The sequence below is a fragment of the Aaosphaeria arxii genome (genome assembly GCF_010015735.1).
Source record: "Aaosphaeria arxii CBS 175.79 unplaced genomic scaffold BU24scaffold_1, whole genome shotgun sequence".
In the NCBI taxonomy this organism is placed as follows: domain Eukaryota; kingdom Fungi; phylum Ascomycota; class Dothideomycetes; order Pleosporales; genus Aaosphaeria; species Aaosphaeria arxii.
Window position 1 is genome coordinate 5,296,121 of NW_022983474.1, and position 25,737 is coordinate 5,321,857.

The 25,737-nt window shown below is 50.4% G+C and overlaps 11 protein-coding genes across 11 annotated transcripts in view; 5 read left to right on the plus strand and 6 right to left on the minus strand.

The window, feature by feature from the left end:
* The window catches only part of BU24DRAFT_41887 (uncharacterized protein), a 1,005-nt gene extending 377 nt beyond the window's left edge, over window positions 1-628 (minus strand). Inside the window, exon 1 of the mRNA XM_033527074.1 lies at window positions 37-628. Coding sequence (XP_033390624.1) covers window positions 37-442 — 406 coding nt within the window. The 5' untranslated portion in view covers window positions 443-628. The remainder of the gene's footprint in view (window positions 1-36) is intronic.
* A 1,871-nt stretch (window positions 629-2,499) lies between these two features.
* On the plus strand, window positions 2,500-3,508 carry BU24DRAFT_41891 (uncharacterized protein). Its single transcript, XM_033527083.1, has one exon. It carries the CDS (start codon window positions 2,675-2,677, stop codon window positions 3,248-3,250), a length of 576 nt encoding a protein of 191 aa, XP_033390625.1. The 5' UTR covers window positions 2,500-2,674; the 3' UTR covers window positions 3,251-3,508.
* A 2,376-nt stretch (window positions 3,509-5,884) lies between these two features.
* On the plus strand, window positions 5,885-8,215 carry BU24DRAFT_439026 (uncharacterized protein). The gene is made up of 5 exons (XM_033530277.1): window positions 5,885-6,247; window positions 6,322-6,637; window positions 6,794-6,903; window positions 6,956-7,138; window positions 7,262-8,215. Exons 1-5 carry the CDS (start codon window positions 6,047-6,049, stop codon window positions 7,742-7,744), a joined length of 1,293 nt encoding a protein of 430 aa, XP_033390626.1. The 5' UTR covers window positions 5,885-6,046; the 3' UTR covers window positions 7,745-8,215.
* On the plus strand, window positions 7,775-8,589 carry BU24DRAFT_41920 (uncharacterized protein). Its single transcript, XM_033527159.1, has one exon. The coding sequence runs from the start codon at window positions 8,029-8,031 to the stop codon at window positions 8,497-8,499; it is 471 nt and encodes a 156-aa protein (XP_033390627.1). The 5' UTR covers window positions 7,775-8,028; the 3' UTR covers window positions 8,500-8,589.
* Window positions 8,590-9,255: 666 nt separating this feature from the next.
* BU24DRAFT_458156 (uncharacterized protein) lies at window positions 9,256-10,989 on the minus strand (the record flags this gene model as incomplete). Its single annotated transcript, XM_033531600.1, has 1 exon — window positions 9,256-10,989. One exon carries the CDS (start codon window positions 10,987-10,989, stop codon window positions 9,256-9,258), a length of 1,734 nt encoding a protein of 577 aa, XP_033390628.1.
* Window positions 10,990-13,345: 2,356 nt separating this feature from the next.
* Window positions 13,346-13,957, plus strand: BU24DRAFT_458157 (uncharacterized protein; the record flags this gene model as incomplete). Its single annotated transcript, XM_033531601.1, has 1 exon — window positions 13,346-13,957. One exon carries the CDS (start codon window positions 13,346-13,348, stop codon window positions 13,955-13,957), a length of 612 nt encoding a protein of 203 aa, XP_033390629.1.
* A 513-nt stretch (window positions 13,958-14,470) lies between these two features.
* On the minus strand, window positions 14,471-15,304 carry BU24DRAFT_458158 (uncharacterized protein; the record flags this gene model as incomplete). The annotated part of the gene is made up of 2 exons (XM_033531602.1): window positions 14,471-15,107; window positions 15,195-15,304. 2 exons carry the CDS (start codon window positions 15,302-15,304, stop codon window positions 14,471-14,473), a joined length of 747 nt encoding a protein of 248 aa, XP_033390630.1.
* A 426-nt stretch (window positions 15,305-15,730) lies between these two features.
* On the minus strand, window positions 15,731-18,528 carry BU24DRAFT_447100 (uncharacterized protein). The gene is made up of 2 exons (XM_033530801.1): window positions 17,081-18,528; window positions 15,731-17,031 (listed from the first exon to the last, which is right to left on the minus strand). The coding sequence occupies exons 1-2, from the start codon at window positions 18,169-18,171 to the stop codon at window positions 15,981-15,983; spliced, it is 2,142 nt and encodes a 713-aa protein (XP_033390631.1). The 5' UTR covers window positions 18,172-18,528; the 3' UTR covers window positions 15,731-15,980.
* A 358-nt stretch (window positions 18,529-18,886) lies between these two features.
* Window positions 18,887-20,556, minus strand: BU24DRAFT_42049 (uncharacterized protein). Its single transcript, XM_033527484.1, has one exon. It carries the CDS (start codon window positions 20,200-20,202, stop codon window positions 18,967-18,969), a length of 1,236 nt encoding a protein of 411 aa, XP_033390632.1. The 5' UTR covers window positions 20,203-20,556; the 3' UTR covers window positions 18,887-18,966.
* A 137-nt stretch (window positions 20,557-20,693) lies between these two features.
* Window positions 20,694-21,472, plus strand: BU24DRAFT_405172 (uncharacterized protein; the record flags this gene model as incomplete). The annotated part of the gene is made up of 4 exons (XM_033525689.1): window positions 20,694-20,732; window positions 20,765-20,792; window positions 20,847-20,985; window positions 21,166-21,472. 4 exons carry the CDS (start codon window positions 20,694-20,696, stop codon window positions 21,470-21,472), a joined length of 513 nt encoding a protein of 170 aa, XP_033390633.1.
* A 2,076-nt stretch (window positions 21,473-23,548) lies between these two features.
* BU24DRAFT_458161 (RNA-binding domain-containing protein) lies at window positions 23,549-24,761 on the minus strand (the record flags this gene model as incomplete). The annotated part of the gene is made up of 5 exons (XM_033531603.1): window positions 23,549-23,565; window positions 23,614-24,012; window positions 24,069-24,424; window positions 24,488-24,596; window positions 24,719-24,761. The coding sequence occupies 5 exons, from the start codon at window positions 24,759-24,761 to the stop codon at window positions 23,549-23,551; spliced, it is 924 nt and encodes a 307-aa protein (XP_033390634.1).
* Window positions 24,762-25,737: the final 976 nt, after the last annotated feature.

Sequence of the window (25,737 nt, forward strand, 5' to 3'; positions counted from 1 at the left end):
CCCGCTCCCGCGAACGATCGCGAGAACCTCCGCGACCCCTATAGGAGTCACGTCTGTTGGAATCGTCGCGGGACCGATAAGAGTCGCCGCGGGAGCCTTTACTGGCATCGTAATGGGAACCCGAATGAGGTGACTGTGACCGCCTACGACTGCCCGAGTACCGCCCGGATGTGGACTCATAGGGCGACCGAGACCTACGCCTGCTTCGCTCATCCTGGCGAGAGCTTTCGGGCTCCCAATGGTCCCTAGCCTCCCTATCTTGACGCCTTTTAAGCCAGGCCCGCTCGAAATCGTTCCTCGGCTGACCTCCAGCTTTCATTGCGTCCCGGGCTCGCTTCACAGGGAACTTGAACTTACGTCCAGGCTTTTGGCCTGGACCTTCTAAAGACTTGTTTCCCTCATGGGATCCCATGGGGGAGAGGGGGGTTCGACGTGAAGACATGTCGAAGGGGTTCAAACAAAAGTGTTTGAGGGGAAAAGAGGCAAAGTGGACTGCTCCACCCTACCGAAAAGAAAACCGGAGACCCGAAGGTCTGCAGTATAACCGCTCGTGCAAGTTTCCTTGACAAGTGGGTTCTTTAGCCTCCGTATACCCTAAGGTCTACAGAGATGCTTTTTGAATAGAAGCAACCTATGACCACTCGTGCAAGTTTCCTTGACTCGTGGGTTCTTTAGCCTCCGTATACCCTAAGGTACACAGAGATGCTTCTTCAACGGGAAGCAACCTAGTTTGATCCGCAAGATCCAATCTTCAACGCATGCATACGCAGGCCATGTAGAAATTTCGCAAGGGGATGAGGGGAGGGAAGAAAATTCACGATGCAGAGAAATGCTTCACTGACGGTTGTGGGTCTTCATCACGTGGCTGATAGGATGAGGAAGGAGCGCAAATGTATAGAACCATTCTTCCGCGAGAAACATCACGCACTATAATAAGATTTCGCCTCAAGACGCACGTAAAAGACCCTCTGTGTGAGCTTCAATCAAATACTAAAAGTCCGCATCAATTGCTGTTGTAGCACCAGACTACGATCTCACGACGTCGTTCAGTGCGTGATCAGGACGCCTTCTATGTATTTTCGGTTAGCAAGAGTCTTTATTTAGATGGAGAGTCTTGATAGACACGTTAATTTCTGTTGCTTAACTGTACGTCATAGATTAGCATTGTATTGTGGATAAATGAAGCTATTCAGAGGTCACGTGTAGGATCAAAGGGAAAGAGCGCAGGCGTTAACGTATATCAGGAAGCTAAGGGAGATCGCATATTACTATCTTTCTTGGATGAATCATTAATGCAGATGTAGTTTACTTTTGAAGATACGGACTCTGGGTGGCTTGTGTATAAGATTTAACAACCACGTGCGTAAAGACGAGAGCATCCTAAGAAGTACCCGCAATAAGTACCTAAGATATCTAGGTAGGTAGGATAATCAGGCATATTCGATCGGTGCAGGCCTTTGGAGATAGGTCAATGATGTTTCCATCTCCCTAGTGCCATCCTTATGCACGTGATCTCTGAATGGCCTCATATAATCACTGGGGCAACGCGCCTGTATCGACAACTTTGCAAGATGTTCAAACTGTTATGGACGGTTAAGCTTTCCACAATGATAAATTCAACGCTATGCAAGCCGAATCAAGCCAACTACCGATCAATATTATCTTTCTGTTCGAAACTTTTACGTCTACCTTTACCTCAGCCAAGTTCACGATGCGTAATGAGTTTGCGTATAGTCACAACTATAAGCGCACAAAAACTCCAACCTACTCTCACACTTTCGAAGAACATCATAAAATTAGTTTAACTGTAGAGCAACATGACCCTTACTACCCAAAATCCAGCCTGTTTCTCTTCCCACGAAGCCGTGCCACTGCCATTACTCTTCCACAATTTCTGTATCCTTCACAGTGCCAATCTGATTAGACCAGCAAGATTGTAACACGACGTACCTTGTACGAGACGATTTCTCAATGAATGTTTTGCTATCTCTCTGTTTTCGTACAAGTCCATCTGGTACTCCCAGAAAGATACCTCTCTGGGCCCACAAAGTAAGTCAAACCCTGTAGCAGGACGAGCTGCCAATGTTTGAGAAATGATCGGGACAGTACATTTTCACTTTAAATATGCTCGCCTCTCTCTCTCACCGGCCAATCTAATTTTCCTTCCGTGTTATTAGTCAGTGTTGTTGTTTGATCGCAAAGGTGAAAGTCTTGGCGCGTTTTGTTTAACCACCTTTACTTCTCGCGCCTCTCCTCTCTCTCTCTTCTTTTCCTCTCCACCGCACACCGCAAACACTCAGTCAACCCAGAGGTTCATTCTCTAGGTTGTTTGAGATCGTTGGCCGTGCACTTGTAGCTTTTCAAAGCTCATTCGTTTACACATCAGTGTAATCACTGAGACCGCAGAAAGCTGCAGCTAGGTCTCCTGTCCCGTAAGACAGGAAAGCTTTCGTGGACCCATCTGGGGAAGCGGAGGTTAGCGTTTGGAGGTGATCCCTTCTGCCGTCTTAATTGACCGCGGGAGTGGTTTCACGGTGGTTATCAAACCCTTCTGCCGTCTTAACTGACCGCGGAAGTGTGTTTGTCCAGCCATTCTGCCGTCTTCATGGACCGCGGAAGTGTGTTTGGAACGTCCCTGGCTTGAGTGGAGTCGTCTGCTTGGCCTCTTTTCCCTATGTCTCAACGACAAAACCCCCGGGCTCACGCCCAATCCTCGGCTTCGGCCACTCCTGGAGCTTCTGCTCCTTTAGACCCGAGAGAGGCCTCTCTCATAGATTTTGTGCAAGGGAACCCTACTCAAAGGGAACGAAGGCAGCAGCGCAGGCAGCGCAAGAGGCAGGACGATGCCACAGCAGATGCTGAGTTGGACGCTGGATCGTCTCTTTCTAGCCAAGGCGGCGACGCTACAGAAAACAAAGCTCTGAATACAAGCCCGAGCGATCAAGTCGAAGATTCGGAGATCAACAAACAACTCGAGCATTTGACTGTGGATGCCGCTGAGAACGATCAGATGGAGGACATAGTTCCAGACAGTGACGAGCGATCCACAGAGTCGAAGGAGCCCGAAAAGAGCGAAGTCCAGCAGCAAGATCCACTGGTGAACGAGGTCGGGCCTGACGATAGTGATGACAATGTCGCCAGTGTCGCCGATGGCGAGAGTATGGAAGTCGACCAGGATCCCAGCGCCTCCAACGAGTCTGAGCAGATCGCGGAAGCATCAATCGTAGGGCCGCGCCTAAAGATATTGTAGGTGACACCACCATGGGCGGTACTGTAGGTAGTGAAGAGTCTGGCAATGGCGAACAGGGTGCATCCAAGGACGTCGACATGTCCAACTCAGGGCTACCTCACGAACGATCAGAGGTAGTGTCTTTGACGCTATCTTCAACGCCATCTTCAACGCTATCGACACAATCATTAACTTCGCCATCAACAATACTTCAACATATCAAAACAACTCTTAATCTTATCATTATTTTATCATCAATGCCAGTTCATACTGTACTAGGCCAAAAGTCTCCGTAGATGCTCGAGCTACCAACCCCTGAAAACGATAATGCGCCTTGCACTTCAACGCCTCATAAGTCAAAGCAAGAGGAGGGTTGCGGATAGATAATCGATAGCCGCATTCACATCCACAATCACAACAACAAAGAGACTGTAGAGGCAAAGCAGAGGAAGCAAATCAGGCGAAGGCCCATTAACAGGCACAGAACCTTGAGTAGTTCCGCGCCATCATCCGCCGATATCTACGCAGATTCCGTTTGTTCAGCCAAGATGGCGACGTGAAGGAGCGCGCCATATTTACTATCTCTGTTAACACGATTGCACGATTTTGTCTTGATGTCTGTGACGGTTGATCACCAGGATCAATCAATCAGACGATTGAGTATCAACACCAGATGAGATGGCGATCGAGGATAGATTAGATTAAGGATATAGGCCTATGCGCTGTTGCCATCCACGATGGTCAATAATTATGGAAAGTTCAGATCCGACGATATCAGCAGCGCGGACAGAATGGGCATTTTCCTGCCGTGATTTTGATATGATTGATGGGTATGGTACAGAGATATGGCGGCCAACTTGCCCTGCAAATAAATCAATAGGTTCTTGTGATGGAAGATCGGCTAGCATTATGGCGCTGGACTTTCTTGCCATAATACATCAAGGTATATCGGTAGCTAGACAAGTATGCAATATTGCATTCTCATTCACGAAACAGTAGTTCATCACTGATCCAGCCGTTCATGTTCCCCACAGAGAAGAATTGACGCAAGAACACTAGGTTTTGACCGATGCAGGCATGCACATGCATCGTTTTCTTCTGAATGTCGAACCATAAAAACATCGAAATCGAAAACAAAATGCGTGAGACCGCTTACATACTGCCTAGTCCTCCCAATCTAAGTACCTTTAAATGGATCCTCGGAGAGCGAGAGGAAGTTAAAACAGGAAAATATACGCCATAGTCTTTCCTTTTCTGTACGGAATGGGCGGCGCACTCAACTCGAGCCTGATTTGTAAGGTTTGACGTTAAAACATAGATGCATACGAGGTAAACTTAAGGAGGGGTCCATTTATTGTCTGTCCTTACGTCTGATTGGGGGATTTTTTTCATTTTGTCTGTTGCGGTAGGCTCGGAATAAAGTTTTGGATCCGGCTTTTGGGAGGCTTATTTTATTAGTCTTGTTTGGAATTTCGAGATGGATGTGGAGGTGCTGAAATAGATACCTCGTAGCTCATTCGAAACTTGCTTTAGGAGGTTGGATAGCGATCGAAATGATGTGAAGAGTGACGATGGGTTTCTGGGCCTGAATAATTACCTAGACAATCGTTACATCGTAAGAAGAGTTGTCGTGGACGATGATTCCCAGTTCAAACAGTGACTATGCAGCCGACACTTGTTGTGACAGGATGTTGCTTGCTGCGATGAAACAATAGGATAGCGTGGACGCGTTTTCGATAGAATAGGATCGACGGGAATGCTTGCCATGCACGACTCGGAATTCCTGTTTCTTTCACACTGGGCATTTTAACTTTTGGGGGAAAGACTCGTTCTAAGATGATTTTAGTTGCATCAGCAAAAGTTCACGAGTCGTGTAATGGGGCTTCGGTATATCATCCGGAGCAACGGTGTAGTGGCTAATCCCGCGCTAACGTCTCGCTATTCCCAACTCTTCCAGACATCACCTCCCGATCGAGTTACGTAGAAGCAGAGCAGACAAGTCAATGGGATGAGAGGGGAGATCCCTTTGGACCCGACATGGGGCCGATCGTGGGTTGATCGCTGCACGAATCTGCAGCTAAGTGGATGTACGCCCAGGCCTGCACTTCCTTATCGTGTAAATTTGAAGTGTTCATACGCCGATTTCTTACGCCACTCGTCCGTCAAGTGCTGACAGGGCGTGCGGGTAGGTCAAGGAAGCAAAAGAGATGTTGACGATTAGTCTAGGGTTGCGTGGCTTTCTGTTTATGGTCTGAGAATTCTGTTCCCTATATTCATGGGTGGCTTGCGCCACGGCTATTTTCATACACTTGAGTGTCACCCGAGAGTACCTGCATTAAGTACCGCCATTTCTCTGTATCTATTGCGTAGAAGACCTTCGGTGAACTTAGAAATGATGGTACGGCAACTAGTAGCCGTTCATTAGCATTCGGCACATCTTGAAAGATGCATAACAGTATTCTAGATCGGCCGAATCTCCGCAAGCTTAGGCCTCCAGTGCTTAAAGACGTAGCTCGAGGGTAGATCGAGTATGTCTGAGAGTTTACGTCGGGACTAATAGCGGAGAAGCTTTATTGGGCGATAATTCAAGTGTGTGTGGACGGAGCTGAATCTGAGGCCCACCATCTAACATCAAACAGCACACCGCGTGCTCCCCCCTAAAGGGCACTTGTCCCCAATCCAGCGTTCAAGTCTTAGTGTTCTCTTTGATTTCCTAATTCTGGTTTCGTCCTCCTTCGATTGTATAGATTTACATGTGCTTTGCTCTCATGTCTTCGCCATCTTCAGCGCGACGGACAACTTCTAATCCTCAGTAGGATGCGGGCAATTCCTCTCGATGTCTTGCTATCCTTTCCGCAGCCGAATTATGTGAATCCTGACACCCGCGGCCCTGCGTTGGCTATCGTGAACTACATATTCCTCGTGCTGGTCATCGTCGTGGTTGCTCTAAGGATTTACACGCGCTTAATAGTCAAGAGATGGTTTGGAACGGATGATGTCTTCATGGCACTGGCACTGGTACGTATGAGGTCGAGCAGCACAAAGACAATCCCTTTCTGATTACTAACTTGCATATGTACTCGAATCGATAGATCTTCGCTATCGGACTCAAGACAGTGGTGCTTCTCGCAAACCAGAGATACGGCTGGGACCGCCATGTCTACGACATCCCTCTCGACTGGATCGCGTCCACAGCGAAGATCGCCATGGCTGCTAAGATTCTCTTCACTTGCGCTGCCAGCTTCACGCGCCTATCTCTGCTCTTCTTCTACTACAGGCTGGTGAAGGATACAGATAAGAAATGGTTCCATTGGTCTATTCATGCCAACGTCGCTTTTACGATCGGCATCTTTATATCATTCATATGTCTTGCAATCTTTCAGTGCAAGCCGATTTCAAATTATTGGTGTACGTACAACTGTCTGATTGAGACACGTTTATGTCGTATTGGCGCCATTTGGTCTCACTCCTGAGGTCCGAATGCCTATCGCATATTGCGGTTGATTCTTACTCCATTGCGCTCGGATGCCTTGCTAATTTGTCACTACAATACAGTATTCCTAGCTCCTCCAAACACATGCATGGACGAAGGCGTTGTCACTCTCATCGCCGGAATCCTAAATTGCATCGCAGATCTCTTCTGCACAATCCTACCAATCCCTCTAGTCGCTCGGGTAAGCATCATCGCCTTTGATCTACTCCCAACAAGATGCTAATCCTAACCAGCTCGAGATGCCGCAGCGCCAGCGAATCGCCGTCGTGATACTCTTCAGTTTCGGCTTCATAGTCACAATCGCAGGCATCGTACGCACATGGTACATCTACAAGAGTCTGATCGAGGAATACGACATTACGTGGTATTCGTACCCGCTATGGATCGCTGCTGCTGTGGAGATTGACCTGGGAGTGGTAAGTCGACCTGAAAGATCTTGCGTATAGCAATCCGCAGGGCTTTTATATCTCTTCTCTTCCAGTCATGTTGGAAACGGTAACGTAAGTCAAATGGAGGCTAACTGTGCAATGTTAATTTAGATTTGTGCTTCAGCTCCCGTCCTCCGACCACTCCTCTCAAAACTCCCATTCACAGTCTCGTCGATTGCGTCAAGGATATCCGCGCACAAGGCGAGTTCGAAGGGCTACACGGCCAACACATCAGCGGACGGAGACGACTCAAATGGCACCACGCCAGCGGGCAGCCAGAACAAATCGGCCCTTGATTCGAAGCGACGATCTGGACGTATGGCAATGTTTGGTGGGAAGTTACGCGAGGAGCATGAACTGCAAGATTTGAATGACGTCGAACGGGGAAAGCCGAGGGGAAAGCCGAGTACGGAGAGCCAGGATGCTATCCTCGATAATGTGAGGAGGCAGAATTTGAGGTGGCAGACGAAGCATCCGCTTACTGCTGTTGAAAACAGTAATGAATTGTCAGGAGCGGGGGGTTCTGCGCTGCATGGTATTATGGGTGGAGAGAGGAGTTTCCAGACCGTTGGTGCTGTGCATCAGGCTCGATGATGATAGTGTTGTGGTTGCAAGCTTACAGAGAGCGCAAGTATGTCATCGACATGCATCATGCACTAACAAATAGATTTGAGATCATATCCAAAAAGAGCTGGACGGCGTTTGGGAAAAGGAAACGGGACCATTTGCTTGCAAGACATTCTTCGATATCTAGATCAATCCCGATTTGTCGCTTTGGGCGAACAAACACGAGGGACTGAACCACACACTCAAGCGTCGAAGAGATATGTACAGTATGTATATATGTACACTACAACAACACGATAACTATTAGTTAAATGCAACACACTGCACCATCCAATCCAACACCTCGCTCTTCCACCCGTTCGCCCAATACAACCGCAACGGAACGTTCCTCCTGCGGCCTCCTCTGCGGCCCTTATCACCAACACGTCCATCACAGACAGAATTACCGCATAATCACATCTCTCTCCCCTCTTTCCTCACAATTCCCCCTTGTTCGTGATCGAACGACAGGAGGGGAGATTTCGCTCCATTGCATGCATGCTGCATTAAGGCGTAGCGCGCGCTCTAAACTGCACGCGCGGCACAGCACGGCAGATCACATCACATCGACAGGGGGGCGAATGAAGACATCTAACTGGACACAAGACGATGCAACACTTTTTTCTCCGCTTCAAACTTCGAACACACGCCAATGGAAATGTTTCCGCCTCCAGCTTGAACCGTTCGGGGGAGAGGGAAGGAACACGAAACGGAATCGAGGACCAGAGAAACGTACCATATGAGAAACGAAACATTTTCCCTCCAAACACTCCTGTCGCACAAAGGACGAGATAACGTATCAAGAGTTCGATCCAGCGCCTCCATGCAGTGCGTAAGGAGCAAACATCCTCGCTAACAGAGACAATCCGCAAGATGAAGTAAACGTCCCGCAGAACGAACGGTGAGCATGCTTACACCAAGCAGGTAATTAATTAAGTCATTTGCGTTTCATCCCTCGATTGTCGATCATGATATCGACTCGAATGAAGAGCTTGCCTACTGTTTTGGAAAACCAGTGGATACGATACTGTAAGCATGGGGGGCGGAATTCCATGGCAGTCAGACTTGACCGTTTAGAGAGGAGACGACTCAGACGAATGCGTAATAAGGAAATGCTTGACTTTGAATACGACACCTCCGTATGTTAGTTCTATGTAATTTTACTAATTAAGAAAGTACATATAACATTGAATATTGTAAAACACCATCTGCAGATTACCTGTGCAAGGAGACAGTCCCTAATGGTAAATACCTTTTAATCGATGCCTCTTCTAGAGTACATTAACTGTTTGAAATGGGGTGCAAACTGTTTGCCAAAGGAGATTCGCATTAGTAGTTTCTTGCAGCAGCTCACCAAATAAATACTAGATTGATTTCATGACTATAAAAAATTGGTATTGTGGTCACCAAGTCTGAACATGAATTAAGCTCACCACCTGTCCTTGCTCCAAGCCAAATGCATGTGCACCAATCTTTGCTCTCACAACTTCTGCGTATCGCTATTCCGGCTTGTCACAACCCGCACTGGAAGCACAAGCATTCTGCGTTCCAAGCCGACAGAAGCACGATGATTCAATCGAGATATCGGCCTCCGCCTTCGCCAGCGTAAGTTGTTTCTGAATGAGCCGAGCCTCTCCATGCCGCCCAAGTTGAACCAAACACTCATGATACCCATGCAAAGCCCAAATGTTCTTCGGATGCTGATGTGCGCGAGTGAGCGTCTCGTCCACCCCCAAATCTTCAGCGTAGGCCTGCGCTGCCTGCTCAACCAATCCTTGCTCAAGCGATAATGCGCCGTATGGGTGTCTCGCGGGGAGCATCCATCCCCAGGGTTCGGTGTACATGAGCGCGTCCTCGTGTTTGATGGCCTCGCGGAGATGTTCGAAGGCAGAGACATAGTTTTGGCGGCGATACTCGATCTCGCCGTCCAGCATCGCGGTTGCAACTTTCAAGACGTCTACGATCCGGTTGGGGAAGTCGAGACGGCTTTCTGGTACCCGTGTTGCGGCTTTTCGGAAAAGCTCTCGTTCCGTGTCTGCGTTGGTAAGATCGTTCGTGGCTGCGTAGGCAACTCCCTTTCCGTAATGTGTCATTACTGTGGTAACGCAGTAGAGTTCCTTATCCTCTGGGATCTTTAGATTTTTCAGATCTGTCCACATACCAAATCGAATGAGGACGTGAACTCGAACTGCAAGGAAGAATTCCAGCCAATCGGCCATTGGTGGTGACTTCAGACGTAGCATCTCTTCTGTAATGGTTGCTTCCATACGTTCTACAGATTCGAGAGCCACTTTGGACTGGCCCGCCAGCATAGCAGCATATATAAGCGAATGATAATCATGCAGGCGATAGAAACTATAGAAGTTCACGCCGCCTTCTTTAGCAAAGTACTTGTCGTCCGCAACTGTCGCTTTCTGGTTGTATCGCATGGAACGTCTGTACTCCCCAACAAGCACATCTATGTGGGTTGGCATATGCGCCATATGGCCTGCGTCTGGAACGAGGTCTCGGATGATATCTGCAGCAAAGAGGGCAACCTCTGGTATGTTAGACCGTTCCATTAGGTGGATGTACAGATGTGGAAGGCCTGGGTGCTTCTTTGCGTCCTCCTGTTTCAGTCCTGCCTCGATCACCTCTCTGACTTCGAATACGGGTGATGACAAGATGGGTTCGCCAGTCTTCGTTTCAAACATCTGCCGCGGCTTCCAATTCATCAGGGCGTCAGCGAAAAGTGTCCTAACATCAAGATCATTCATTCCGAACTCTTGATAGACCTCTCTCATAGCATCGGCGTAATCCTTGTTTGGCCCCGAGTAGTCAGAGAGTATCGCTTCTCCTGGATAGCGTTTTTGAAGGGCTTTGATAAGAGCCGTTTCGACAGGTGAAGCTCTGGCAGCTTTCTCGAGAGCAGACATTGCTGCTCTGTAGCATCGACGCACCGTTAGAGCCAAATCTTCTTCGTCAAACGATGCCCATGCCTTGTTGTAATTTGGACCAGCGGCAAAAGCTAGGCCCCAGAACCCCATTGCACACTCTGGGTCGTGGGCGATAACAAGCTCGAAACAACCGCATGCTTCTTCGTGATTGAATGCATATGTCCAGGTCAGACCACGATTGAACCAAATTTGAGCTTCCGGGTTGCCTGTGCTGATTTTTCTTCCGAAGTTTCCAACATCGTAGTATGGATCACTTGAAGGTCGCAGAGAGGGAGCCTTTTTAAGAGTATGAGACATGTTTTCGGATTTGAATCGCTAGCAAAGGAGCTGTGACTGGTGTTGCAAACACCGAGGATATCACTTAATTTTATAGACGGAGGGGTTTACATAATATTTTCAACTATTTATGAGTACCACGGAAAGTCTTAATTCGCCGTAGTGCTTTTAGCTAGTAGTGCGATCGTAGCTCGTTGGTTTTTTCGGTGTTGCGTTATTACTGTAGAAGAAGAGTATGTGGGACTGACGGCAGTCCTTGTCCAAATGGGTGATTCTTGGGGGGATTTCGGAGGGTAATTGATTGGTGGCCACCAGCCTTACAAATTCCATGTCGTCCCTTCTGAACAATGTGACCTTTAACTCGATTATTTTTTATTCATACTAACGTATGCTAGACAGGAAACATATTATCGGTGTTAGGTAAACCTACATATTGGATATAAAATAGTACAGGCCTGTCAGTTTCTATCAATGTACGGTGAAATATTTCCTACAGCCATAATCGGTGTGGTGTGAGTGCTCTGCGGCGTAGGTACTGCTTATTCTCTTTTAGCCAAAAGCCGTTCCGATCGGTGGGTGAGGCGTAGGACATAATATATATTGCACCGTGGTTATTTTCGTACCCATCTACTGTGTAAGAGAGCAGGTAGGAAGTGGACACGGTATAGGTGGCTGGGTTGGTCGTACTGTTACTAAAAGTGTCGAAATATACGACGGAGTATCAAGTATTGACAGGGCGCAATGATCTTCTTTGTCCGTCCCATATACATATCACCCCCAAGAGAGGCCAGCGAATATGGAGAGGAAGCGAAAGAGCACAAATAGGCGCAGCTTAGGCATATCTGCTTTGAGACGTCAGGGCGGCGAGGGACCTTTTGTACATGTCGCAAGAACTATGGCGACACACATCGAATGAGGCACTGTAGAGGCACGAGACGAGAATAGAAGAGCAGAGACCCGCCTCGAAACCGCAGTCTTTTGTCTGATCGATCACAGAATTGTAAATAGCAGTCGAAGCCTCATCGACATGAATACATCATCTTCAATGCGATCGCATTCCGAAACGCAAAAACCACCTGTTTAGACCCCCAAAGACCAAAAAAGGAAAAGGCTGTGAGAGGATGGTAGATCATGACTGTCACAAACATGACCACTGGAGGTTGTCCTCTATCGGCCCCCCATTCGGCGGAGCGCATGTAAACATGTACCACAGAACGAACGCATGTATATAGAGTGAACTGATCCAGCCAGGACTCTTTCATTATCAAAGCACAATGCCTGGCCTAGGACTGTCAAAGGGGCCAAGCGGAGAGAATACAGGAAGCAATAATACAAACTTGCATATTCCGTACAAACGAAAGAAGAAGTAAACGTATATACAAACATAGAAGAGTCAGGGTGCGGCGTTCATCTGGGGTGGATGACGAGGCTGTTCAGAGTCCGTGAGCACGAGCAAGGCAGTGCAAATCAAAAGCGAAGACTCGTCCATTTTGGAAACAAGCGAGGTTGCCCACCTCGTCTCCCCTCCCCTCCCCGTACCAAAGACATTGTCTAGGGTGTTCGTTCGTTCGTTTCCTTCTTCTTGTCCTGTAATGTGCTATCGACGAGAATACCCTGTCTTGTCCTTCCCGTCTCTGCTTGATGTCAACGACATTGAACGCCATCACAGACAATCATGACCAACGAATACGAACCAACGAGCAGCAGCGTCTGACGGATGGCTGGCACAGGCGGGACAACAGGCAAGGCTTTCCCCCCTGCATGAAAGATGACGGACACAACCGTCCACTTAACCCTGTGCGGCGCAACGCAGGCGGGTAAGCACATCATGACAGTCCCCCAAACTGCCTGACTGGACTTGTGATGCGATGTTGGGACCGGGGGGACAAGGGTCGTGGCGCTTCGCCTCTCGCTCAGGATCCCAGGCTGTCGTGAGGCAGATAGATAGACTGCACTCGAGCTGTATACGGCTCCCCAGTCTTCTCGCGGATTTCACGGTTGGGCGCCGCGTGCACAGCGAGCCTGAGCGAGGCTGTGGGTGAGAAACATTCAAGTGGCCCTGTATGCGGCCGTGGTCCGTCAGCACACTTTTTGCGTGCGCATGTACAAGTATACGGCGTCTCGCACTTTTCGTCCCGTCGCAAAGGAAAGTTGGATTCTTGTCAGACGAGTTCGCTCCCACTGGAATCGATCGGACTTGGTAGTGTTGTTGCATTGTGCAACGAGTCGACGATATAATACAACACCACCTCAACCACCACCAGGTTGTCTATCCCACTCGATTACAACCACATACACCCATCCACCCACCCACACAACCAAACAAAACCAAAATCACCCAAAACTCTGAAGGAGAAACCCCCAAACACCCACAAAAATGGCACCAACACTCTCAATATCCCAATCCACACTCGACAACCTCCCCCTCGCCAAACTCCAAAAACGCTGGACCCTCCTCCACCAGCACTCACACACCAAACGCGCCGACCAATGCAGCGACTACGACTTCTCCTGCACACGGCACCGGGGCCTCATCATCGGCGTCGTCTGCGCCGTCATGGGCCTCCTCTTCATCTTCGCGATCCTCTTTTGGCGCCGTCATTCCAAGGCCACACGCCGAATCCGCGACGCCGAGCACCAGCGCCGCTGGCCCTACGAGTACCAGCAGCAGTTTCAGCAGCAGCAGTATCAGCAGTACCAGGGGTGGCAGATGCGGGCGTCGATGCGGGCGCAGCAGCGGAAGGAGGAGGAGGGCGTTGCTGTTGTTGATGCTGGGACGGTCGGGTTGGCGGTTAGTACGCCCAGTGTTGGTCAGGGCCATGTGGGCGCGGCTGGCTTTGGAGGTATGAGTCCTGTGTCGCCACTTGAGGGGGACGATGGCGCCGTGTATGGGGATAGGAGACGCGGTGTGAGTGGTGTCCCGGCGGATCTGCCACCACCGTATGAAGCGACGATGCCGCAGGTTCCTGGGGAGGCTAGGACGAAGTGAAGGGTTTGGGAACGGGAACAGGAACGGGAACAGGAACGGGAACAGGAACTATGAATGAAGATACGATGGCGGTGTCGTGGAGACATCGTCAGGCACCGGGCGATATCAGTCCGACGGTTTGACGCTCAAGGGGTGTCGAAACATATATATGTACACTGAGCGATTACAACGTCGACTCCACGTCTCTCCGATCATAAATGAAGGAAAGGCTTCACGCGCACACAGGCGCAGGTGTTCACACATCATCCACCACCGAGCATCTCCACACATCATCCGGAAGAAGAAACGCCGTTCACCATCGTGGACAAGCAGAGAAGGACAGACAGACAGACAGACACACGAACGGAGTCGTGAAGTTTCCATTCGAAACCACTGTTTGTATTATATAGACGATACCCGAGATTTTCCATTAGCAACGCTAGCTTTTCAATATCTCATCTCCTTTTCCCTTTCACCCTCATCTCCATCTCAGTCCAGAACCCCAACCCACAGAACCGTGACCATTCACCTCCCCTAAACCTCATCCCCAACCTCAACCTCAACCTCAACCAACTCAACGCCCACGCCCACGGCCTCGTTCCCCAAATCAAGCATATTAGCAGCACTCGGCGTTTGCCACCAAACCGCCCAACCGCCCCTCGGACCGTCTCCCTCATGCCCCCTCACCATCCACTCCGCCCCGTAGCGACTCGCGACCCACCCGCCTCCCAACGTCTCGTCCCTGTACCGCAGGTACCGCCTCTTCGATCCGCCGACGACGTACGAGGGGAGGGTCACGACGATCCAGTCGTCGAAGAGGATGGTGGAGCCAATGCCGAATGGGAGCGTGGTGGTGGATTGACGGAGCTGGTGCTCGCCCTTTCCGCTGGGTCCTTGGAGGATCAGTGTTTCGGTTTGGATTGCGGGTGCAGATGAGGTGGTGGTGTTGGAGGGGGGTGTTGGAGGGGGATAGGGGTCAGAGGATGGGGGCGTGAGGCAGTGGATTAGCCGCGGGGAGGGGGAGAAGAATTCGAGGGTGCAGGTTGCGTAGAAGGGGGTTGTGGTGGTGGTGTTGGATGTGGTGGTGTTTGATGGGGAGGGGGGTGGGATCACGATGAGGTGGCCCGCGGGAGTGAGTTGGAGTTTTTGAGCGTTGACGATGGGGTTGCCGCTGGGAGGAGGGCTGTTAGCTAGGTTGATAGGTAGGTAGGGCGTTTGGGATTTGTGTGTTGTTTGTGTGTTTGTGGGGAGAGGTTACCCGATGATTTGGAGATTGTACCACCCGTTTCCACTGCCTTTGCCTCGTGATGCTGCCAGTGCGTTGGCGAAGAGGGTTGGGATGGGGAGGATGAGGAGGATGAGCCGCATCGTGTCTGTGTTCTTTCCCTGGTTTCTGGCTTTTTCTTGAAGACACCGGTGTAGTGAGTGTGTTGTAGAGTATATCAGACGAGAGCAATGATAGCAAGAAAACGAATGATAGAAAAGACGGTATGAGAAGTCGAATATAAAAGAATAGTGGCCCTTCTTATGATAACATCAGCATACTATGTCGACAAAAGGAGCTGAACCGAGATGGCGTCACCAATGTTCCGTGGAATGCAGGCGGTACTACGGGAGAAAGGGAGGGAACGGGTCGTCATGAGGAAGGAATCATAGATTCAAGTCACTTCGGCCAGGGAGTCCTACCATGGGGTTACGCAGTCCAGGGAGCGTGGACACATGGAGGTTGGAATAAGGGAGGCGGTGGGAGCTTGTTGATATGACGTTGTTATAACGAAACTTTGGCTTCCCATTGATCACTTGGGGGTGCAGTTGAAGTAGTGCCATCGAGAGACATTTGAATGTCTAGAACAATTACAACTCTATTCACCCTGTAGTACAATAATCTTGCCGAAGCAGACATAGTAATAACATATCATGAATACGTCTATGCCGAAGCAATATAAGCCCCCCAGCGAAAACTCCTCAACTCCATTCCCGCAAATAAAATACTCGACGTGAAAAAGGGACATAACAATCAAATGTCCAAGTCAACAATGGCTCTTTATATCAGATCGACGACTACGTTCATCGTTCCATCCGCCCAGACAGCACGCGCGACGTGATCTTTCGCCCTGTCCCAAGTCTCTGCGTCTTTGATTTCCGTGAGGCCGGTCGTTAGCATTACTTTGATCGTGTATTTGGGCAACGAGCTCGGGAGTTGGCTGTCCTGTTGATGTGTTGGTAACGTCGGTGGAGGAGCGGGAGTTGTAGAGTATGGCTGGGATCGCGGTTCCAGTGGCTGCATTGAGTCTCGAGATGGTGAGTCGTGGCGCAGAGCATCGTCCGCAGTCGTTTGTGGGGTAACGGCACTGGTGTGGCCTTCAAGCAATGCGCGCGTTGAATCGGTTGGACTCAGGATGCCGGGTTCTGTGATGTGATCTTCAATCGCGGCGATGGCTGAACGATTATTTGCGTGCGAAGAGACGTTACCAGTGGAAGTCGCGGTGTCGCTTCTAGGTCCCATCTCCGAGACCAATTGGTCGAAGTCTGTAATCAATTGGTAGGATAACCCCGGACCATCAGTTGTCAGGGGCGAAGTAGGCTGGCTTTTTGAAGGGGAGAGGCCTTTTGGGGAGTGTGATTGTTTCTGGAACTCGGTGGCCGCCACGGCGAGGCCACGCAAAGTCTCTGGGCCCATGCCATCATCGGTAGATGCTAGCACACTGGAGCGCAGGGCTGGATACGTCTTCATGGCCTCCCGCAGCAAGATCCTCAAATCGGTCTGTAAGTCCTCCCAGTGATAGTCTGTTGGCGCTCTTTCCGGAAGTTCGATTTGCTTGTAACCTTTAAGCTTTGCACCATTTTTGACCATTTGAATTGTAATCTTCCGTAGATCTGCAACCTGACTGCCAGCTGTTGGAAGCATTTCGTCCTGCAGTTGTTCTGTCTCAACAGAATCAAGAGTTGGACCAGGTTGCGGGGGCGTTTGGGAAGTTGGTGCAACTCGATCTTGCACGGGAGGGGAGACATGCGGTTGTGCTTCCAACCGAGTTGGAGACGCACGCTCTGCTTGTTGAGGAAGGACAATGTCCTGGGGCGTTGGCAGGTGCGGTCTTGTCACAGTCAGTCATTGCGCCCGATACTTTGATAACCGAAACATACCTATTATAAGCAACAGATACCACTGGCTGTGCATTGCCAGACAGTGCTTCCGCTTGGTTCTGCGGAGGCTCTTCCGCGCCGTTTTCCCTCTTCTTACTTCCCCCCTTCCTCGTCTCAATCGCGTACATCCTCTGCCGCTCATTCGTAACCATACGTCGCAGCAGAGGCGTAACAAGACTGATAATCTTTGTAGCGTCCTTCGGCCACACCAATTTCTCCTCCGGCACTTTATCCTCCCCAAGAACTCTAGCAGCCTCCAGAGTCTCCATCTCCGCAAGCTTCTCCACATGCTCGCCGAAGAACTGCTCACCCGCACCTTCCTTAAGGAAATCCCTCACGCAGTTAAACAGCCGCAGCTTCACCATGTCGGTATCGCCCTTGCCCCTATTGCCCACACAGTTCTGCCGCTCCGGATGCGACGTATCGAGCATGTACGTCTTCGCCTTCGCCTGCAGATGCAGGAAGTTCTCCGGCGTCAATTGCAGCGAGATGAACAGCTTTGACATAGGCGGCCGCGTGTACTTCCTCGATGTCCGCTCCGAGGCGCGTCTGAACAGTGCCGCGGCGGGGTTCACGTTGGCGGGCTGCGGTTCATTGATCACTGCATTATTGGCTTGAGATGTCCTCGGCTGTCCGAGCGAGTCTTGCTCGGGGTTTGTAGAGTCTAATTGAGGGTCTGTAGGCATGTTCAGTCGGGGGCGCTTCGCAACAGACTGTCCATTCACATTTTGGCCAGCATGACCGCGCTCTTGCCCCGCATCGCCGTCATCGTCCGAGGGGCTCGCGCCGCGCTTCCTCTTGCCTCTGTTCTGTGTGGGCGGTCTCGTCGTCGTGTAACTCGTATCAATGTTCATTGCGTCCGCAGATTGGTCCGCCGCAGTGGTCGCAGCTTCAAGAAGTTCGACAAGATTATGGCTCTCTTCTAAGGTATTGTCCTGCGCATCTGCAGCCTGGGAATCGACGTAGAGAGCGGTATTATGAGGGGCCAGCGAAGTGGCAAGGTCATAGTCGTCATCGTCGGTCGAGAATGGCGCGTTTGTCGCGTTGGTGAACTGGCCGCGCAGCTGATAGTACGGAGCGTTTGTCGCCATGTCTCAATGCTCGGGAAGGGTGTCAAACAGTGCGCAGTGGTCAATCAGGCGTCGGGCGCGACAGCTGCTGCCATATCACGACGAAGTGTAAGTAAGCGGACATCAAACAATTCGATATCAAATTAACGGCTGCGAGGAATGGTCAAGGGAACACGTCGGGAAAAGGGAAAACAATGTCGCAACAGACAGTCGCTGAATGCTTCCAGTGCATCTGACCTGCTCGTGGGTGCGACATCTTGGGCATTGGAGGCGAGTCTGCAAATGCGCACCTGAAAGGTCGCTGAGTGCTCTTTCAATTGCTTGGTGAAGACAAGCATAGCCGTCAGCGCGCGATGCGATGGGATGTGATTGTCGTTGAGGTTTGTGTTGTTTGCATTCCAGACCGCGTGCTGATTGGTGTCTAGGATGTTTGCGGTTTGAGATTAGATAAGCGAACGAAAGCTTGGGTGACGGGATGGAAGTGGATACATTTATTGAGGCGACCACCTGTCAGCTGTATTGGATACCTTAAAGCTTATGAAGAAAACAACTCGGAGATTTAATTGACTATCTTGACATCACATCTGACATGGCGATAAATGAATATGATGGTTGGCATCGTGACATGCATGAAGTGGTATTGCTCGCTTTTTGAACGAGGCATGAAGATATACATATATATATATATATATATTGCCGGGAAATCCCCAGCCAAAAAAGGTGCCACCTGAGGAAAATCTGTCCCAAGATATCGTCCGCCACCAACGCCGACAAATGCTGAAAAGAGTCATGCACAAGATAGAAGAAGACCCAAAACTAGTATCCGTCTCCTTCGTGCCATTCTCGACCGGCTTCTTTCGCTCGGTTCTTGGGGTCTTTGCCGCGTTCGTAGGCCTCGTCCTTGAGTTTGTTGACGATTGGCCTCAGGCGCTCGATCTCCTTCTTGAGCGTCTGGTCCTTGCCGGGCTCGGGCTTCTCGAGCTGCGCGGCTTCGTCGAATCTCCCTTCATCTTGCGCTTCCTTGATGGCCTTGCCCTTCTCCTCCCAGTCCCTGAGTTCGGCCTCCCTGCCGCCGAGCTCGTTCTTGCGGTCTATGAAGACCTTGAACTCATCCTCGCCACCGAAACAGCTACCATACTGATCGCAGAAGCACATGTGCTCCTTGGGGCAGACGATATTTTGGCCTGTGAACACGAATTGCCAGACATATTCCCAGATGCGCCCAGAAAGGAAATCGGGCAATGGGGTGTTGAATAGCCAATTGCGATACCAAACATACTGGGAGTGGGGCATGGCCTGGATTCGTTCTCGGGAAAGAGCGAATTGGGCACAGCAGGGCTGCGCGAGCACTTTGGGTATCTCGTCGAGAGGGAAGAGCTCGCTCCACGACTTTGCGAGCAGGGTCTCCTCCTGCTTGTAGACGTTCTCTTTGGTCTCGCCGGGATGCATCCAGTCGGGGCAACCAGGGTGCCAACTGCAGCGCATGTTCACGAAACCCTCGCGCCACACCCTCGGGCGGCTCAACCTGGTAATCATTTGCGCCGCATTGTTGCCCAAGATATCATCGTTGTGCCATGTGAACTGATGTGCGTGCATGAAGATCGACACGTCCGGGAGGTCATCGTAGTGATCGATGATGTACGACAGATATACCATGACCTCGTGGCCCTTGTTCTTCGGGGGGTGCAGCGGTGCAGTCGGGTCGTCGGCGACGTAGATGGCCTTCGGTTGGTCTGGGATCTCATTCTCCATCCATGATATATCCTCATCTTTCGTCTTGGCAATGACAAGAACGGAAGTGAAGTTGTCTCCTGCGGGCCTAGCGCTACCCTTGGTGAATTTTGGCTTTGGGTTCCAGTTCACATAGTCTGGATCCTTGAGATTGGGAGTTGTGGAGTTGTCGTCTGCTTGACCTTCCCCAAAATGATCACCCAGTCCAACATGCTGCGGCAGGCCGTGCCATGTATCGCGGACAGACGTGCTGTAATAAAGAAAGACGAAAAAGAGGGTGACGGTAAGGGCGAGGAAGGGTAATAGTTTTCGTTTCGACATGGTCGGCGTGTGCGGTGGTGAGAGGAGTGGATATTTGAAAGGTAGAGACAAATCAGTTCATGAGTATGTAGGCGAGCTGCGACTCCAATGGGTGAATAAATTGGTCGAAAAAGGGGTAGCAGAATCCCCTGGAAGCTGCAATAGGTTTCCTGGTAGACAGTTTGGATGGTGTATGGATAGAACTCAGAAAGGAATGAGAAGGGAGAGGAATGAGAGGCAGCAGCAATGACGGTGGTGTCGATGGGTGGGGGGGGGGGCGAGGGTTCGAGGTATAAAGCAAGGCGAAGTCGCAAACACGATGGCGAAGATGAAGAGACCAGATAACGGTAGGTAGATGATGGTGATACAGCTGTTACAGAAAGGACGCCAAGTTGCAGTTGCGCAGAGAGTAGAGAAGAGGAGAGAGTCGAGTAGGAGAAAAAGGTGATGTTGAGGCTGGCTTGTGTGTGGTGTGCCTCCCCCTTCTGCGGAGGTGGACGGGTTACGCCGCCATGGAAGGAGTACGAGTACCTATTACGGTATTACCCCTAGTAAGTAGTAACTAATTTACTTACTAGGCTAGTACGTAGTAGGAAATAAAAAGATTGGGGGTGAGTAGTGAGTAGAGTGACTGTGAAGAGGAGTGAAAGGATTTGAGCCTACAGGATTGGGAAAGGAGAAAGGGACAGGGACAGGGATGCCATCGATGCGACGACATCATTGGTCGATCACAAACGCCCTTTGGGGCTTAGGGGGCCTTGCCCGTGTTCAGGTCTGCCTTTCACTCCTACTCGTAACCCTCCGGTAAGCTTGTTACTACGCTTGTATTCCTTCTCTTCCTTTGTATATTCGTACCTGATACCTACCGTTTCCACTGACCACGCACTGCCAGGCGAAGTACCAACTACATCAACACTGCCCATACATTGCCTTGTTTTAAGAATGGTAATGCCACTCCCACTCGCAGATTAGTACCGAATGCAGATCGTTGTTCTACGCCCTGGTTTCTAATCTTGCCTCGTTATCACCGAATTTGCACACAAAGGTGTTCAGTTCGAGACGCCGAAAGCCCAGGCGACAGGCAGCAGACGACAGCTTTGCTACTTCTGATCCCTCGCAATCCAGGCGACGTTGTTCATGCTGTGTGATGCTATGTTGCGGCGACGTGAGGCGATGCGAGGCACCTTCGGGGGCCCATTGCCATGGGATGTGCTGCTATGCTACGATTGAGAGAAAAGAAGGAAAAGAAGGAAAAGAAGGTGAAGATGTAGTTGAAGAACAAAAACTATAATTATCTCCATCCCCCCCACATTGTTATTCGTATCTGCCTCTCCATCTCGTATCATAGAGACCTAACTATGTATAACTAACTACTCCGTACCTACCTAGGTGAATATGGGAAGCGGTATACCAGTGTTTGTACGATTGCGTACATCTCAGAACGACGCGTACAATGACGACAGGCACCGCGCGTCAGCCAGGCAGCCTTACCTCCTCAAGTTAATTACTCGTTCCATCAAGGCGTTCTAGATCAACAGTGACAGTGATCAATAAATAAATATACTGTAACTGTGTACTGTACATACCTACTTAGCAACCTACCTAGGTACGGAGTACTTCATGGGAAAAAAAATGCCTGACAGGTTGCATTCAACAGCCTACCTACCCATTTCGCACCCGGACAACGAGTTGTTACTTTTTAGGACCCCACGTCCCTCTCTTTTCTTCTTCATGCACACTGAGACATTTACTCCAACGGGTAGGTGCAAAGCCACAGGATCTTCGCAGGAACAACTAAATCAGATGCCAATTTTCACTTCATCTACGGAGTACATCTACTTATGTATTGTGTTTACTTGTCTATCAGGTCCTAATCCTACGGCTCATCAAGCACTGCTTCGGTATGATTATGGACAGCGTCGCCTCTGACTGAGATTGCAAGACTTGCCTACAGCTTTTTTTTCTGTCCTCTTCGAACACGTGTGGTGGTCGTCATGCAATACCAACTACGCGCAACACAGGCATGCTGCTGAGGTGGTTCTAGTCGATGCCATAGTATTTTTATAGGTCTCGCAGTTCTCTTGTGCCCAGTAAGTGGCTGATCAAGATCAAAGATACTACAACGTAGAGCCGACTTCAATGATGTAACATTTGGATCAATGGTCGGGGCGCGATCAAATCTATGGTCAGCTACGACAGCCACTCTCGCTTTCACTATGGCAAAGTGAAAGCAAAGAGCAAACACTGGACTGTGACATGGCGCAAAGCCAAGCCAGAGAAACAAAGAGAAATGAAATTGGACAGAGCACGCACCTCACAGTTTGCATCCACCATGCACGTCCCCGCAGTGTCGGTCGCCAGGAGACTGACTCTTGTTCGTTTGTCACTACGGAGAATGCATGGCGCAGAATATGCATGTCAACAGGAAATCTATCGTCATTCGAGGATCATTCGAGGCTACGCAGCAGCAGGAATTGTATTTGCGACTATCCATCAACGATAGTCCGTCGCTGATGAATCAATTCATTCTCTATTGTTTGCATTCGCATGGACGGCGACAATGACCAAGCACACAGGCAGAGTATGCTCGTTTCAAAGGAACTCATCGAAGATGTTGGCGTGCTGCCCTATAGATGTAGTCAAGGACGAAGGTATGTACGTTGACCTATAATGGCGACCTAAAGGCGACCGTCCACTTCGAGCATGTTAACACCTGGTACCTCAAAAATTTGGTCGACCGGTAGAGCGGCTTGATCAACAAGTTGACGTCAAATGGTCGCGCTCAGTGGTTGACTGTTTACAAATACGAAGCCTAGGTGTTAACTCTCAGTGAAAGACGGCCGCCTTTATCTGGCGTCATGTACTGCAGGTGCTGCGTGTCGAGATACGAGAGATGATATTGGGAAATCTTAAACAGCACGGCGGTAAGGTTGTAGGGCGCGGGTGGTGATGATTTTAGTGTCTTGATGGCCCGGGGCAATTCGCAAGGGAAGTTATAGAAGTACAATTTAGGTGTCGACGCAGATGTAGACGCATTACGCTCCCACAGGGCCAAAAGATGAGGCGTTGAAAGCCTTTACCGAAGATGTGTTACCGTTTCTCCAAAAGGAAATCCACCGAGTGCCGTTGACCGAGAATGAAAAGCAGCCGCTACAGACCAAGCCATGCTAAGTGCACGCCAGCCTGTGCCGCCGCCGGACCCGACCCATATTCGATGAACTTTTTTGTTGACGCATATACCCGAGTAGTGTGATAAAGCCGCATTAAACCGATTCGCAGTAAACAGAGAAGTGTAGGATAGGGGGTACATGAGACAAGCGAATGCCGTGGGGTGTTGTCATGTCTGAAAAGGGTGTGCTGTAGCAACTCAGAACCGCTCAGGCTCTAGGGGTGTCAGCTCCAGCTTGCAACTCTAATAACGGTTGTAGTCACCCCGGTCATCATAGGACCTGCCACCTCCACCGCCGCCGCCGTAGCTACCCTCTGGGCGAGGAGGAGGGGCGTCACCATAACCACCTTGTCCACCAGCAGGTGGAGGAGGGCGATCATAGTAACCTCCGCCGCCACGACGCTCCTCACGGTAACCGCGTTCATCGCGAGAGGCATAGCGGTCAACGCCACGAGAGCCATAGTCATCACGATCGCGACGATAGCCACGGTCATCGCGGTCATTGTAACGTGAGCCACGATATCCGCCGCCACCACCACCACCGTAATCGTCACGGCGCCCGTAGCCTCCACCTCCTCCGCGACGGTCATCGTAGCGGTCGCCGTAACGGTCGCCGCCGAAGCGTCCACCGCCTCCGCCGCGGCCACCACGACCACCAAATTCTAGGAATGCTGATCAGCTACATGTCATACGATTAATGGACATTTGCCAAACTCACCACGCTTGGGGGGGCCATAGTATTTTCCGGGTGTAGGGATGCGCGGCTTGGAGCGACGTGCCTTCTCGATGCTCAGCGTTCGGCCTTGATGAACTTCACCTTGGAGGCCCTCCTTTGCGGCATCAGCCTGATCAGAAGTGACCATTTTGACGAAGCCGAAGCCACGAGACTCCTTTGTATGAGGATCGCGCATGATGTTGCACTTCTCGACCTCGCCATACTTCTCGAAGAGACGGGTTACCTCCTCTTCGGTGAGGTTTGGGTGGATGCCGGTGACGAAAAGGTTAGAGCCAGGGTTGCGAGCACCTTCCTCGTCCTCCTCTTCGTTGAGGTTACGGGGGATGGGGAGAGGACCGCTGTTTGAGGTGTAAGCCTTGTGTTTCTGTGAACCGAATCGAACCAAGAGGCTGGCTACTCACCGGGCATCGCGTCCATTAGGAGAGGCGCTGCGAGCTCGCGAATCATCGAGATCACGACGGTCAGCGCGAGGAGAACGGCTGCGGTCGCGCTCGTAGGCACGGGGTTCGTCTTCGCGTTTGATGTCAGCAGGTGAGAACGGCGTGGAAAAGGGATGGGTGATGGGTGATGGTGCATCAGAGGAGATGGTGGCTATGATGGAGAGGGAGGGTGAGGAGACGCAATAGACGTACCGTCGTAAGGACGCTGCTCGGATTCGTAGTCCATTGAAGCCATGATTGAGATGGCGATGTTGTGTGGGTCGAAAGTGACGGTTCGACGGATTGATGGGTAGGAAAGTTTTGGGGGGCGATCGACGTTCCCGCCAAGAAGAACCTCGCTAACTCAGGCAGGTCCACAAGAGGACGGAGGCCGACAGCAACAAAGCAAGGCAACTTCACCTACGCAATATGCTCCCACGTACTGTTATGTAGGTAGGTGGATACTTAGTGACTTGTAGTTGCAGTGCTGGTTATGTGTCGAACTCGTTGTTATTATTGTTGTTATGGCTAGGGAAGTGGGAACAAACGGAGAGGTGAAGGTAGTAGGAGAGCTTGGAGGCTTTAGCCGGAGTGGGAGAAAGATGGAGGAGAAAGAAGAGAAGAGAAGAGAAGGAGGAGGAGGAGCGCAAAGTGGCAGGTAAATACCACAGTAAATCACCAGGCAGGCTGCCGCATAGAGGTACCTAAACCAAGTAAAATGAAACGGTCTCAGAGGACTGCTACCAAGGCCTTTCTTTGACGTGATTGAGGCGACAAACAAACAAGAGCACAGGCTATTGGGGTCACCGAGCTGAAGTGAAGTTGAGAGAGACAGGAGACCACCCACACATTTGGAAGAATGAAGGAATTTAATGAGAGACAGCAAATCTAAGTAACATAGGTAATTACACACGCAATTCAGCTGGGCGCATTATTGGTATTGCTTTGCTTTCTCACTCTCTCATCAATTATCTGATGCTATATCCAATACAATCCTCTGCCCTACCAAGGCGTGCAAGGCTACCTACCCTACCGCCTCAATTTTCAATTACCCTTGCTTGCCCAGCTACAGCTCGCACTGCTTCTCACATCTAATTCATTGCCTCACTTGGTCGTTGTCGCCAAACACTCCCAATCACGAATCACATTTTTCTGCTAAGCTTTTCCCATCAGCCACTGCCTTGCGCTGGCCACTCAGTCCACTCAACACGAGCTGACCGCCACAAGCCATA